This window comes from Micromys minutus (assembly GCF_963924665.1).
Source record: "Micromys minutus genome assembly, chromosome: 22".
NCBI classification, from domain to species: domain Eukaryota; kingdom Metazoa; phylum Chordata; class Mammalia; order Rodentia; family Muridae; genus Micromys; species Micromys minutus.
The window spans coordinates 36797952-36814201 of NC_137957.1; the positions used below are offsets into that span (position 1 = coordinate 36797952).

The 16250-nt window shown below is 39.2% G+C and overlaps 1 protein-coding gene across 2 annotated transcripts in view; it reads right to left on the minus strand.

Moving 5' to 3' along the window:
* Positions 1-16250, minus strand: part of CEP83 (centrosomal protein 83) — a 112122-nt gene that overhangs the window by 11239 nt on the left and 84633 nt on the right. For both annotated transcript variants that reach the window (XM_080935177.1, XM_080935178.1), the window contains exons 11-13: positions 9844-9919; positions 8623-8780; positions 6623-6752 (exon numbers count right to left, since the gene is read on the minus strand). In XM_080935177.1, coding sequence (XP_080791303.1) covers positions 6623-6752; positions 8623-8780; positions 9844-9919 — 364 coding nt within the window. The remainder of the gene's footprint in view (positions 1-6622; positions 6753-8622; positions 8781-9843; positions 9920-16250) is intronic.

The following is a 16250-nucleotide window of genomic DNA, read 5'->3' on the forward strand; positions in this document are numbered from 1 at the left end:
CAAAGTGTTTCCCCCGGATCTTGCTACTTTGATGGCTAGGACTCATGTCCTCTGTCTGCCTGCATCCCCCTCCCCTTGGGAACCATGCTCTTTGTACAGGATCCATCACCTTGGGGCTCAAGTGAAGAACACCGGGTCCTCATCAAATACTCAACAGTTTCTCAATTGTCTTCATGACAACACTATGGAGTAATATCCTACCACAGCTCAGGTCCACCTAGAACCTGAGGCTGCAAATAAAATCTCCTAAGAAATACTACTTGACCTTTGTTCCTCATTACTAGCACAGAGTTCCCCAAACCCTAGGAATTTACTTGGTAAGAGTATCCCTTGTATCAGTCATTCTCAATCTCTCCTACTTATGGTAATGACATTACTTAAAGTGGGGGTCCAAGTCAGCCCTCAGGATGTAGGAGATCGATAGAGACTAAGTGAGTACATGGTGATATTTAAGGTCCAGTCTTCTAACTGACAGGGGGGGGGGGGATTGTAATTTGAGCTCTGTAAAAACTCTTCAACAAATAAATTAGAAAACTGGAGAATTTTTGTGTTGATGAACAAAATAACTCACCTAGAAACAGAATGAATCTCTACATCCTATACAGTTATCTGTGTATCTGTTCCATGTGGTTGTTCTTGGTGTCTTTTATAATAAACTGGCACACACCATTAACATGCTCCCCTGAATCCTAACAAATTTTTAAAGACCAAAACAAAATCATGGTAACTCCCAATATGTGACTATTTGGGTAGCTTACACTAGAGTTTGAGGACAGCCATTCTTGGGGGGCTAAACACCTTAATTTGAAAGATTTAACTATTAGTCCAGAACTGAATTGATCAAGCAAGAGCAGTTGGTGTCCAGAGAACTGAGAGCTGCCCACCGACACTGGAAAGCACCCCACAGTGTTGATATGGAAAATGTCTTTGCAGCTGCAGTCAAGGTAAGAAGAGATCATAGTGGATTAGAGTAGGAATGTTTCCATTAGCATTCCAATATAATCACATAAGACAGTGCCTTATAATACAAGAGTAATAGAACACGTATGGGGTATGTAGAGCTGGGTGTAGCTGCACTCAGAAAGCTTAGACAGGAGGGTCAAGTTAGCCTAGAATACATACAAAATTAAACACCACCCTGGGCTACAAATCCTGCTTCCAAAAAGGGGGTGGGACTGAGGTGGGGATTATAACACAGGTAGTTGTATGCCCCTGCTGAAACCTCAAAAACAAGAATCAACTGGGATTCTCCTCTAACACCAAATCCAATTAACATTTTTCAAGAACATTCAATGGCCATTTGCCCCATTGAAAAGTGATATGTGTGCATGTATGTGGGGTGTGTAACTATAGAGGTGCACAGGAGAACGTCAGGTGTCCTGCTGTGTGTACATGTGTGTGTGTGGTGTAACTATAGAGGTGCACAGGAGAACGTCAGTTGTCCTGCTGTGTGTGCATGTGTGTGTGGTGTAACTATAGAGGTGCACAGGAGAACGTCAGGTGTCCTGCTGTGTGTGCATGTGTGTGTGGTGTAACTATAGAGGTGCACAGGAGAACGTCAGGTGTCCTGCTGTGTGTGCATGTGTGTGTGGTGTAACTATAGAGGTGCACAGGAGAACGTCAGATGTCCTGCTGTGTGTGCATGTGTGTGTGTGGTGTAACTATAGAGGTGCACAGGAGAACGTCAGGTGTCCTGCTGTGTGTGCATGTGTGTGTGGTATAACTATAGAGGTGCACAGGAGAACGTCAGGTGTCCTGCTGTCAACTCTCTCTGCCTTACTCCTTTCAGATAGTTTCTCCCAGAACCTGGAGGTCACAGGAGTTGTTTTAGCTGGGCTGACAGCCTGCAGAAAGCCACAGTAAGCCTCCCATCCACGCAGCCAACGGCACTGGGCCACAGCAGGCATCACTCATCTTGGGTAACGTTCTTCAACTCTGGCTCCCAGCCACGAGCATCCTTCCTGGTACCAGCCCCTCCTTACAGCTCCATCTAGTTCTTAGTTCTTGTATTTCTCAATCATAGTCAAAGCCTCATTCATCTATAACTTTACTTACTGACCTCCCTGTGTGGTGTCCCTATTTCTAGTGGCCAGTACATCCCATTTACTTGAGTCTAGGGCATGTCTACATGGAAGTGCTGCCATCACTCCACATCTGTGTTTGGTCAGACCTACTATGCACTTCATGTTCTTCATTCTACGATACAACTCCACTTAAAACTCTGATGCTAAAGTGACCTCTTTCACTTCTTTATTTATCAGCATATTCTGTCTTGTTCTTTTCTTTTTGAGACTGTCTCACTATGCCCAGTCTTGCTCTAAACTCCTGAGCTCAAGCAATTCTCCTGCCCCAGCCTCCTGAGTAACCAGGATGACACACACACACACTGTGCTAGACTATGTTATATTTTGTCATTTCTCCCTTAGGAGGACCTTTTGAGTTCAGTTTCTCTTCACTGTTATTCCTGTACTCTAAACTTCCAGTGAGAGTTTAACTTAAAGTTCACAAAAACAGTTTGTCTTCAGGACTTTTAAAAAAGTTTTTCTAAATTTGCTCATTGACCATTTCATTCATGTATATGATGGGTTCTGATACTTTATCCTCCACTTTCTCTTGTCTCTCTCCCACCGCTGTCAACCCCTGTTCTTCTATAAGTTCCTTCCCATACCCACCAGACTTAAGTAGGGCTGTCTCTATGAGTATGGCTTTGAACTGTCTACTGGAGCCCGCAGAGCATCTTCTAGCTGGTTTGTTTGTTAAGGTGGGAGACCTTGTAACAGTTGTTCTCAGACTGATGTCTATGTAAGTGACCTGGGTGCGGTTGATCGTATTCTCAGGTGTTTCTTAAGCCTCTTATTTTCTCAAGTAGTTGGTAGGCAGTAATGGCTTCTCTTCTCTCTCAGCACAATGCTAGGCCACATAACATGCTTCATAAAACATTTTACAACTTATTTAACCAAGAATTACTTCAGGCTGGGCCTGGGGGTGCACACCTTTAATCCAGTATATGGGAGGCAGATGGATGACTGAGTTCCAGGCCAGCCAGGGCTACAAAGTGAGACCTTGTATCAAAAACAACAACACAAACATTACTTTAAAGAGACTTGTGTTAAAATAAAAACTGCCAACTGTTATTTCAAGTGCCTTAAAAAGACAGACAATTCATTGTGTTCCTAGCAAGAGATCATTCCTCATATATTCATGCTTACACAGTGAAGATAGGGGACAGAGCTAGAGAGAAATCTTCAACCAGAGAACAACATTCTAATTCAAGATCCCTGCTTTTTAAAAATAAATTTTTAAAAAATGATAAATGTATCAAAATTTCATTTCCACCAAAGGCTCTACCTAAGTACACTTACTCAAAATGATGTTAAGTCTTATGCTTACAAGTTTAGCATTCTGAATAAACATACCCAGATGGCATGTTTATCTAGCCTGAAGGGAAAACAAAGTTACTAGTCTCGAATTTAAGAATTTTTCATGAGTAAGAAATCTGAAAGGATTATGATTTCTATTCTAGAATAGAATGATTTAAGTCTTACTGCCTAAGAAAGTTATATTTTTGATATTTAAATAAAGAACTTAAAAGTTTGATGCATCTCAATGAACTATATTTCTAAGGATAGAAAAACTATGATGGAGAAGTGATCTTGTTTTGTTTTTGTTTTTTGGGTTTTTTTTTGAGCCAGAGTCTCCCAGTAACCTTTGCTTCCCTGGAACTTATTACTATGTCAACCAGGCTCTTCTCAAACTCACAAAGATCCACCTGCCTCTGTCTCTTCCTCCAGTGTAATGACTTAAAGGCACAATAACTCACATGAACCATGACTCTAAGGATAAAACTTTAAAAATATCTAGACAAAAAGAAAGAGGGAAACTCGAATAACAGTGCAGTGCAGTAAAAGCAGAAAGACAGAGACTTTATACCATATAACTGAGCCAGGACTTCTTGGCCTTGGATTTTTGTGAACCAGGCAGGTCTAGACTGGACCTGAACTTGAAAGACAAATCTTGGGCTCAGACTCCATCTTAGAGAACCTGACCTAAGGTTGAACTAGATTTATTCCCCCAACAGATCTGTGCCTAGCACTAGTTTCCAGATTACAAGCCTGTCCCTGGCACTTGACTTCCTAACAACCACGCATCAGGAGAAAAGCAGAAGTTAAGTTTATGGTTTGGCTCCTAGCACCAGACAATATTTTAAAGGACAAATGTCCATAATAGCCCCCCAGTCAGACATGTGCCAGGCTAGAATCCCTCGTTTGCTTACCTATAAATGTTTGCTTAAAACTGGGCTGGGGCTCTACCTTCCCGTCCTACTGTGTCAGGGTCAGCAGTGAACCAAAGCTTGAGCTTGAATAAAAAGACCCAAGTGCAATTGCATCATCGGTCTGTTCCTTGATAGTTTTTTGGGGTCTCAAACAGGCACAATAAACTCACACTCCTCTTGCTTCAGCATTCTAAGTGCTGAGATTAAAGGCAGGGGACACCATGATTCCCAAAATTTGGATTTTAATTAGCCAAGTCATCTTGGTTACTTAAAACTTCAGTTCCCTCATTTGAAAAAGCTATCTGAAAGCTAAGGAATCCTAAAAGTACATACACAATACTACCTCTATGCCCACCCCCACACAAACTCATTTTCAACTTCACTGATAAAGTTCAACAGAGTGTGATAGTTCCAAGTCCCTGTTATTCACTGGATTAAAGTGAGCAATCTTCTATGATTTAAATTGTAATTCACATACCATGTTTTAAAAAGCGGACTGGGTATGGTGTCCTGTGACTTTAGTCCCAGCACTTTAGAGGCAGTGGCTTCCAGACCTCTATGAGCTCAAGGCCAGGCTGGTCTATACAGTTCCAGGCCAGGCAGAGCTACATGATGCTCAGTCTCAGAAACAACAACAGATGGTGAGATGAGGATCTGAAGAGACAGTACAGTGAAGAGTAAGAGAGCTGGAGTCTGGATCCCAACACTCTCCTAACAGACCGGGTGTCCTCAGTACGAAGGGAAGTGGAGAAGGGAGGAAGGTCACTGGAACTTGGTGGTTCCAGCCCAGCCTCAAAAGCAGGCCTGAGTTCTAGGTTTGGACGCACCTTGCCTCAGAGGAAGAGGCAGAGAATGATAGAGGTGCCAGTGCTCCACGCACAAGGGGTGCACCTGCCCCCTTACCACCCCAACAACAGTTTAAAAGTGAAACGATACTATGTTCTCATCCACGTTTAAGTCTCCAAGAAAGAAGAGACTGCAGCATTACCACAGTGTACAGCATCACTTCTTAGGTCTAACGTCACTCTCTGCACTCCCTCTGGCACACCTACTATCAGCTGATAATCTCTGGCACCAATGGATGTCACTTTTGCTCCAAATGAAGTCAACCAGAATTAACCTTAATAATTAGGATATAATCTCTACAACACTTATTCCTAATACTGGAACATGAAAGTTTATCTCCAAAGACAAACAGTCCAAGGACTTTCTGAAATTTTCTGAATTCAGAGGTTTCTGAACTGCAAACATAGTACAAGTACAGTGGCGTTTCTAAGGTCATCATGAGTCATCCAAAAAATATCAGTGACATTTCATCAACCCTTTCAGAATTTATATATGAACAGAAAGGAATATACGTGACCAATAAAAACATATCCTTCCTATGGGTTTCTTCCATAAGAAGTGGTAACTTCTAACCTCAATCTTATACTACTTTCACTATTATGAGAATGCCATATCTCCCTTATGTAGTTAATGCACACTTAAACCTATTCAATAATATACACACATATTAAGATACTGGTATGCCTAGGACATACTTCTTTTATTCACATTGTCTTTCTTCGTCACTCCCAATGTCACTATGAAGAGAACCTATGAAATAAAGACGTATCAATTACACACACACAAGCTTGTCTCTCTGCACACTCCAGGTCTGCTGAACCACTGCAGCAATGAGCCCCAGCTGAGGAGAGTCTACCGCAGCCCTTGTATAGCAGGAAAAGCTGTAAACTACTAAGTAGATGATGAATCATCTGGCTACATAATTTCATGAAGTACTGGACTGTTTCCAAGAATGTGAACATATGCCTATAGAAGACAAATTTGAGAAGGCATCAAAGTAGGAACTGTCTGAGTTTCAGAAGCCAAGGAAAAGTCCAAGATCCTATTGCTGGGGAAAGGAGACATTTGTTTCTCTATTTTTTGAGTTGAAAACAAACACTCCTTTTGTGTTGTTGAGACAGACATGTAGTCTGTCCATATCACTATGTAGCCTTGGCTAATCTAGACCTTGGCAGATACTCTTGGATAATTCTTACGAATGAGCTCTATCCCAGACTTGAACCACGCAAGCAACACTACAGATGCTGTATAACTGTAACAGGTCAGTCAACATGTGACTCATACATGTTTGTATAGACTGGCTCTGAAAAATAGCACTTGTAAGAAAATATATATTAGCTCTAAATTAGTTTAGAAATACACCTATTAGTTGGATTTTCCCAATTGTCTCTGCAAAATTAAAACAAAATGTGATGTTTAGGCACCAAATTAAATATGCCAATTATACATTTTAGTCTGGGAGTCAGTTTTCCAGTACAGCAGTCATTGTAGCTAAGTACTTGCCTTTTTCTGAGCAGTTGCTGCTCGCTGCAGCTTCTCTTTAGCTTGATTATACTTCTCCTCTCTGTCTGCGATGCGCTCATGCAGCTTATGCTTTTCTTCTAACCACTGTATCTGCTTTTCCTCCAGTGTCCTGCCAGAGAATATGTACACAAACCAAGGAGCTCAACAGAAAAGCTTAGATCAAATAGGCACTACCGCAAGTGCTCTCAAACGCCCGCCCATCTGACCACCTTTCCAGCTTTAGTGACTCTTATGTGGCCACATATTGTCTCACATTGCTGCTACAGAGCAAGTTTTATGAATGTGACACTGTATTTAAAATAACATGTAACTATGTTTACACAAACCCCTCTGGAATTAGATACATCTGTTGTGTCTTAAGTTAGGAAACTCAAGTTTAGAGCATTTAAGTTGCATAACAAAACATGTCAATTTACTGACAGAATAAGCACTTAAAATCTAAACAATAATTATAATTATTAAGATATGAAAACTGTGCCTGATATAGGCAGTTAAAATCAAGCCTGATGCCTGGTGTGGCAGCTTGAACCTTTCTTTAACTTCAGCACTGCAGTGGCCTGGGCAATCTGATCTCTGAGCTCAAGGCCAGCCTATTCTATATAGCAAATTCCAGGACACTCAGAGCTGCATAGTACATACACGTAAACCATATCTAAGGGGGGTGGGGTAGATCAAGCTTGATATTAAGTCTTAATGCAGAATGTTTTCTGTGTAGAATAAATTTTATATAAATGACATTTTAAGTTGTATCCTAACAAGAACATAATTTAAAAGCTATTCTGCATACTTATCTATAATACAAATTTTAGTATCAATACCCTGTCATGTTAGATTGCTTGTCGTTTACTCATACAGATTCTAAATAAATTAGCTGGAACAAAAGTTAAATTCTACTGATTTAACAATCCAGTATTTTGTTTTGTCTTTCAGAATTTAATTCAGAGTCATGCACTTGTTAAGCAAACACTACTGCTGAGCTAGATTCCCAGTCCAGTTATGATATTTGGAGCAATGTTAATGACTATCTGTCTGAAATCAGTAGTGAATTACTTAAATCTGTATGTCATTACAATCCTTAAGCTCATTTTAATCAAATACTTGAGGATCATAAGATATACATTTTTCCTTTTTAAAAAGGAAGAAAAATAAGTTAGATCCTCTGGAATGTCAGAACACATTATGGAGATCTATCTTTCTTACTGACTTTTCTTACATAAAACTCCATCTATAAAATACAGACAAGCTTTATAATAGGAAAAACTGCAGAGAAACATTTTATATGTTAAGACTGATTTAAGAATTTGGAAAGAAAACTATCTTACAGATAAATAAAAACAAAGTGCTGTAAAAACAAAGCTAATACAAAACAATATTCAACATTTAATGGTTCTTTTTGCTTTTTTAAAAATTTCTTTTTGTGGTGCTAGGAATCAAGTCCAAAGCCTCTATATACTAGCTGGACAATTCTACTCAATTACATATATCCCAAGCCCCAGTTTCTCACATTTTCTAGAGACTAAAATCCCAAGCATACCTAGTGCATTTTCCTTACCAGTTTACATTTTACCAGCAGTACGTGTCACGGTGTAAAGAACATAAATAAGGAGATAGCTTTTCCAAAGGGAAAGCCAACAGGCTAGTTCTAAGAAGTCTTGTGTGTGTTTGCAGCACACACAACTCCACAACCAAATCATTCTGTTCTGTGGTTTTCAAGACAGATTTCAGGAATCATAGTCTGATTTGCTAAATGAATTAAAGGTTTCTCATTAAGAATTTTGAGAATAATGTACTCAGATACAATTTTAAAGGTCATTTGTCCATGCCTAAAATTTTTAGAAGCAGTTAGGAGTAAACGTTCATTTCATAGAAGAAGAAAGTAATGCCCCACAATTACACTCAGTGTTTCAATCATCAATAAAATATACTTTATATAGCAGAAAGGAAAAAAATGTTTATATACAAAAAAGAGCAAACTCTACTTTTCAACTTCTAGTTGCACTTTTTCAGCTTGGCTTCTTAAGTTTCGGCATTCTTGTTTTAACCTCTCCACCATGTCCTTGAGCATTTGGTTTGAATTCAGCAAGTCATTCTCTGACTGTGTCAGTGAGGTCACTTGGATCTGCAAATGACTGATTTGCTTCAAAGAAAAAGAGAGAAATAGAAAGACACTAAGATAGCCATCAAGGCACGTGAGGAGCAGAGTCCCTCCCTGCTGAGGCATGCAGGGAGCCCTGTACATGAGATGACAAATAGCAAGGACATTCTCACTATAACCAAACTATCTCCATACCGCACAGAACTCAGATACTGACTTCTTTCTTTTCATCCCCAAATGACCATGGCAAAGAGGTTTGGGGAGTAGGTGCCTTGGGAAGAAGAAAAGATTGGCAGATAGTCTCCTATTACAAAGCCTTTCCTATCTCTACCAGAAGACAGTTTAAAAGCAAGCCAGCAGAGAAAGCACACCTGGCAGAAAGTTGTTGGTCACTACAATCCTGTTCCTCAAAGAGTTCCAAGCTTTCTGTATGCCCCAGTGCAGAGAAGGAGAAAGATCTTTGAGAAATCTAATAAATATGCTATGGATTCCTTATCCTCTAGAGCAGTGGCTCTCATCCTTGTGGGCACAACCCCTTTGGGGGTCAAATGACCCTTTCACACGGGTCACATATCAGATCTCCTGCATATCTGATATTTATATTATAATTTATAACAGTAGCAAAATTACAGTTATGAAGTAAAACAACATTCCAAGTACCCAACATCACATAAATAATTTTTTACTAAAATAAAATTTTCTTCCCATAGACACAACTCTTAAACTTTAGACAGATACAGCAAGAAAACAAAACCAAAACAACAAAAACCTATAACACATCACTGAATATTTTCATATGTGTAACTTAAAAACCTATTTCTAATTTTAAAATTAAGAATGTCAAAATATTTGTCATTTTAACATAAAAAATTTGTCAAAGGCCACCACATACCAATATATTAAGATAAACAGCAAAAGTAAAAGCAAGTTTACTAAATTATAGAAAAAAAAGTGAAATACATTACGTAACAGTTTCATTGGTATATTAAGAGTTATGGTGATCAGATTACAAAGTACTAATTATGATTAATAGCAAGAGCTACAGAAAACAGACTTAAAAGAGGCATTCAGCAAAATAAAAGCAAACTGTGTACTACAATCATACCTGTTTCAGTTCTGAATTTTCGAGTTTTTCTTTCTCTGCTTTTTCAGTATTCACAATTTGTTGTTGAAGTTTTAACCTAAAAAAACATAACCAAACAAAGAAATTATGAATCAGCAATTCATTTATTTCATTGAACTGGGAACTCATTCTACAGAATGGTTATTTGACAATAGGCACTACACAACATGTAATCCTAAATATTTAGGCTCCTGGCAATGATATTATATTCCCATAAAACAATATGAATTACACCTTTAGCAACAAAAAAAAAAAAAAGAGTATGGAGGGGCAACAATTCTACTATGGGAACTGGAGAATTCTGCATGGAGACACCGAGAGCAGTGCTTTGTTGATGGTGGGTTTCTGCTTGTTTAGTTTGGTTTTTTCTATGTAGTCTTGGCTGTCCTGGAACTCACTTTGTAGACCAGGCTGGCCTCGAACTCAGAGATCTGCATGCCTCTGTCTCCCAAATGCTGAGATTAAAGGTGCACCCCTACACCCAGCTAGTAGTGAGAATTTTAATAAACACAGAGAACACGTTTTACAACGTGGCCTTCAGTACTGTTGTTCAGAATGTGTGGTTACAGAAACTAATGTAGAAACCACTCCCAACCTATACAGCTTACAGATTCCATAAATTACTACTCTGCTTTCAACCCACAAGGTTAGATATATAAAAGAATATTAGCTAGCCCAGAATACTCGCCTACTTTTATAAAATACCTGATAACTTTTTGTCCCTGAGCTAAATGGACAGTTTCCTTTTAATTAGATATTCTCTGTATTTACATTTCAGATGTTAGCTAAATGAACAGTTAAAGAGAATATAATTTTCAGGGTCAGCCACAGCTTTGGTGATATCAGCTACTATATAGAAAACATTGTGCTAATTAAGTTTGGAAGCATGACACCCTCAAATTTTTCCTCTAAATTGTTTAGAATAATTTTTAAATGAAATTTTAAAAGGACTGAAAAGATGGTTTAGTGGTTAAGAGCTTGCTGCTCTTACAGAGGGCCCAGCTCTGGTTCCTGATACCACATGCTGGTTTACAACATCTGGAACTCTAGTTCCCTCTTCTCTCCTTGGCAGGCACCAGGCACCAGGCACACACATTACATGGTGTAAATGTAAGCAAAATGAAATTAAAATTGAATCGATTACATTCTTCAATATCTTATCTCAAATACAAACCAACATGATTAGCCTGCCTTACCTGCCCAATAACAATGTGCACATTGGGGTTACAACACTCAAAACATAGGCCTGTGCTTTAAACACAGTTAAGATTTCAATAAATGTTTACTGACTACTACTCTATGTAAATCACAATGTGGGAACCTCCTACAGTTACCTCCTGCTTCTTAGAGGTTTACATGTATAAATAGGCCAGAAACAACAGCTCTAAAGGGAAGACCCAGCCTCACTTCTTGTTCTTCACAATCAGGCACAATCTTATTAATTCCAGCGAGATTTTTACTCTTTCAATTATTTGTGTGTGTGTGTGTGTGTGTGTGTAGACATGTCACAGCAAGTGTAACAATCATGGTTCTCTCCTTCTACCAAGGAGTTACCAGGGATCGAATTTAGGTCCTCAGGCTTGGCAGCAAGCACCCTTGTCTACTGAACCATCTCACTGTCCCCTGCTTTCTCAATATTGTGCTCATTTGCCCTAATAAATTCCTGCCTTTAGATTTTTTTTTTCTTTTTTTGCACGTAGCCATTCTTGACCTAACTTATGCAGCCACACTGCCGACACAAGATGGCTATAAACTTCTGATCCTCCTGTCTCCACCTCTGCAAGTACATCACTATACCTGGTTTTAGGCACTGCTGGAAACCCTATCCCAAGCTTCACACATGCTAGGCAAGCACTGTACGGCTCTACATACCCAGCCCTTCTATTAAATGTTTATGGATGGCAGTCCTTCCTAGTCACTGAGCTAATAACAAATTCTTTCTGTAAAAACATGGTAAGATGAAGAGATGGCTCAGTGGTTAAGAGCACTGACTGCTCTTCCAGAGGTCCTGAGTTCAATTCCCAGCACCCACATGGTGGCTTACAACCATCTGTAATGGGATCAGATGCCCTCTATTGTTGTGTCTGAAGACAGCGACAGTGTACTCACATACATAAAATAAATAAATCTTAAAAACAAAAACAAAAAAAAAGCTTTAAGGGCTGGAGAGACCCCATCTGTAATGGGATCTGGTGTGTCTGAAGACAAGTATAGTGTACTCATATACATAAAATAATTTTTCTAAAAACATGATGAGATCATAAGAGTTGAGAATATTATGGTAGGTTAGGTTCAGAATAAGAAAACTTAGGCTCTAAATGTATCTCACTGAGGTCAAGAATTTGGATAGACTATCAATCGGTATGAAAGAAAACCCCTAAAGTCAAGGCTGTGGAATGATTATTACATGAATGGCATAGATATGAATCACACCACCTCCTCGCAGGAAGAAGCAGTGCTGGGGAATATCTAGTATGCCATGAAAGCAGACCTGCCATTACTAAAGAGGACAAGCTATGCTGTCGAGTGCACACTGCCAGGGCAGCACCACTTCAGATCTAAAACTGATTTGTGATATTTTTTTCCTTCCGGGAGAAAATTAGTCCATGCTTTAAAATAACTATTTTAAGCTATTTATTTAGAAGATAATAGTCTTTGCCATGAGTACTATGAAGGTTTAAGAACAACACCAACAGTTTTAAATCTCAGTGATAAAAAAATTCAAGTAAAGTAGAAACTGTTTCAAAAGACAAATTGTGAAATAAAATGTACATCTCTTGATTATCATAGGTCTTTAAATTTTAAGATGTGTCAAGTCAAAAAAAAAGTCTTATATAAATGAACAGTACAAAATAAATGAGGTTAATTTTATTAGGGGATTAATGAAGGCTATGCTGAGAAACAGACTTTGAACTGGGCCGTAAGTGTCTAAAGCAGAGAAACTAAACACATACTGTAGGTGAAGACTATACATGAAACAAAACCTTAAAGAAAACATAACTAAGAGCATTCTTCATTTTGAAAACTAAGGATTACTTTCTATTGGTGTGATAAGCACCAGGACAAAACCAATGTGAGAAACAAAGTTTATTTTAGCTTACAGTGTATACTGTCCATTATCCAGGGAAGTCAGGGCAAGAACTCAAGAAACTAATGTAGAGGCCATGGAGGACCAATGTTTACTGCCTTACTCTTGCTCAGCCTGCCCACAGGGGCACCACTCTCTACAAGTTGAGCCCCCCTCACATCAAACAAAAATGTCCCACAGGGACCAACCTGCTGTGGGCAGATTCTCAGTTGAGGTTCTTTCTTCCCAAATGATTTTAGTTTGTGTGGAGATGGGAGTAAAGAACTAACCAGGACAAAAGGCAAGTAGACAGAGAAACATAGGACTATCTTTTGGTGTCATCAGTGAGAAGAAAACAACTAAAGGAAGATTAGTCTTGGAAGCGATGGGTCTAAGAGAAGACAGGGAATGCACAGGTTTATGAGATGATAACATAGATTAAAGAATGAATGAATGAGGACACAGTAAACTACATAGCTAAACATGGAGAGTCCAACAATATAGATAATTAATGGCAAAAGCAGCTAGGGACAGTTTGAGCAAGATAGCAAAGACTCCATGACTGTTGAAAAATTACCTAGTATAATAAAACAGGGAAAGGAAGAATAGGGATAGATTATATTCAACAAATATCAAGAGAAAAGCCATTTCATCCAAAGAATACACATGGACGGACCCATAGTTCCAGCTGTACATGAAGCAGAGGATGGCCTTGTTGGGCATCAATGGGAGGAGAAGCCTTTGGTCCTGCCAAAGCTCGATGCCCCAATGTAGGGGAGTGTTGGCAGGGAGGGGGAGAGGGTGGGTGGGTGAGTGAACACCCTCATAGAAGCAGGGGAGGGGGATGGTACAAGAGTTATGGAAGGGAATCCCAGAAAGGGGCTAACATATTTAAAATATAAATAAAATATATCTAATTTTTAAAAAGAGAGAGAAAAGAAAAAGAAAAAAGAAAAGGGGAAAAAAAGGCCATTTCAACCAAACTTGGTCAAATCTGAAAACAAGACTAGATAGAAGTGCAGATCACCCTGGTTGATATCTGTTGGTGGAAGGGAAAAGAAGGAATCATTTCCACTTCTAGGGGCTCAAGGGCTCAAAGTTGTTTGCCCTCTCTGAATTCAGTGAGAGGCTTTAAAAGAAAATGTTAACTGCAAAGTATTTTCTGGTAATAGAAAAAAAGAGGCAACATCAGACTGCTGTTCAAGACAAAGGTTTTTGGGAGTACGGCTCAGTATGACAGTTCAAGACCTAAGGTTTAGTTCCCAGCATTGGGGGAGGAGGTGGAAAGGGAGAGCAAGGGAGACAGGGTGGGGTGGAGAAACCTGGGGGAGGTGAGGAGGGAGGGAGGGAAAGAATGCTAATCAATGGGTGGTAAGAGATTAGGAAGTGAAGGATAAGTTGGGAAGGATAAACTATAATTACTTTATACTTTACACATAATCATGAAAGCAGAAAGAGGAAGTAGGATGAAGGGTCAAGTTATAACAGAGAACTGAGCTATAAAAAAGCTTAACTAGAAACTCTGGATTAACATTAAGATGGAACTGTTACAAATCTCTTTCAACTGTGTCCCTGTCAACTTAGGTGACTCAGTCTAGGGTTATGTCATGTAGCTGATATGCTATTTGATCTTTCAACAGATATTTACTGAGGGACCATAAATGCTGAGCCTCATTCTGTTATGGAAACATTAAAAATAAAGACAGAGGCCCTGCTCTTAACTGCTCAACAGTTCTATCTAATGAGGCTGTCACTGGTAATGAAAATTATCATCTGAAGGTTTCAATTTGAAAAGGGCCTAGCCTCAGCACTGTGTAGACACTATGAATAAGGAACTGGAATTGTAATTTCTTAAAATTTTACTTAATTTAAACTCAGATTTAAATAGTTACATGTGGTCAGCAACACCATATTCAGTGGCAAAGGATCTTGCCTTCATCTGATGTTTATGTCCATTAGCAAGGGAAAGCAAATAGTGTGGCAAGGCAGAAAAACAGCCTATGAGTCCTCCTCAGGAGGGCAGTGCTATCAACACCATCTTTCTAAAGTAGGTGTTCTGTCTCAAGTGCTGGAAGCTGACGGCCACTGTGTACTAAGAGGGCTATCCTGAGAAGACATGGGGCCACTGAACCACAGCATTACTAGAGAAACCTGATATAACCAACACACATCAAACAAACACGTGCAACAGGAATCTCTGCACCTACCGAATGCTCCTACACACTCTTCACTGTCACTTGGCAAACTGTAAAGGAACTGGTCTAAATGTCTCATCATACTTCCTGATAAGGTGACATACAACAAATAATTCTGCTCAAGATATAAGTGCAAAATAGGACGTATTGAATGATTTCCAAAAGGGTCAATATCCACCTATGGGCAAGCCAAAAGAAAAAACAAACACCACCAACAACAAAACCAAGCAAACCCAAAGCAATGATGTCAAAATGGAGACTAAGTGAAGCAAAAGACAATTATTTTAGACAATATCACTATAGGCAATTATCTTAGACTTAAATCTGCTCCCTTGAATAGTTACTGCTTTAATTTCTTCTATTCTCTTCTGAATGCGCCCACTTCTCTGAAGTGGTAGAGAGGAGAATGTGTGTTTTGCTCTCAGAACTGATTGCTTTCATTTGAACATATAGTGCTTGACTCACAGAGAAGACAATAGAAAATAAGCCCATAAGGAGAAAGAGAAGAATAAGGAGAAAAAGAAAGAAGGAAATAAATTCCATCTGCTCATAGTTTAGTTGTAGATTTTTGTGTCCAAGGGGGGAAAAACAAACAAAACAGTGCAATCCTTATCCTTTCTACATGTTATATAGAAACAAAGACTCTTTGATCTCTTGTAATAGTTTGAATTAGACATTGCTGATATGCAAAGCTGACTACACACTTAACCTTCTGTAACTTTTACATGGTTGAATTTACAGGTAAGTATAAATTTAACAAACTGAATAAGTATGTGGTAAACCAACCTTCTAAAATATAAAATGCGTATATGTGCAAATTCAGCACACATACACACGTACTTGTCTATGCAGGCACATGTGAAGGCCAGGCACTGGCACTGAGATATCTTCAATCGCTTCTCCATCATATTTTTTGAGATGGGCTCTCCCTGAACTAACTATAAACTTGCTTGTTTGACCAGACTGACTGGCCTACCTGTCTTTGCTCCTTACTAGTGGAAGTACGGGGGTGCACCGCCATCTTGGGTTTTTACATGATGCTATGGAACCAAGTTCAAGTCCTCACGTTTGTATAGCAAGCACTTTACCCACTGAGTATCTCCCTACCATAACAACACACCTTTTAA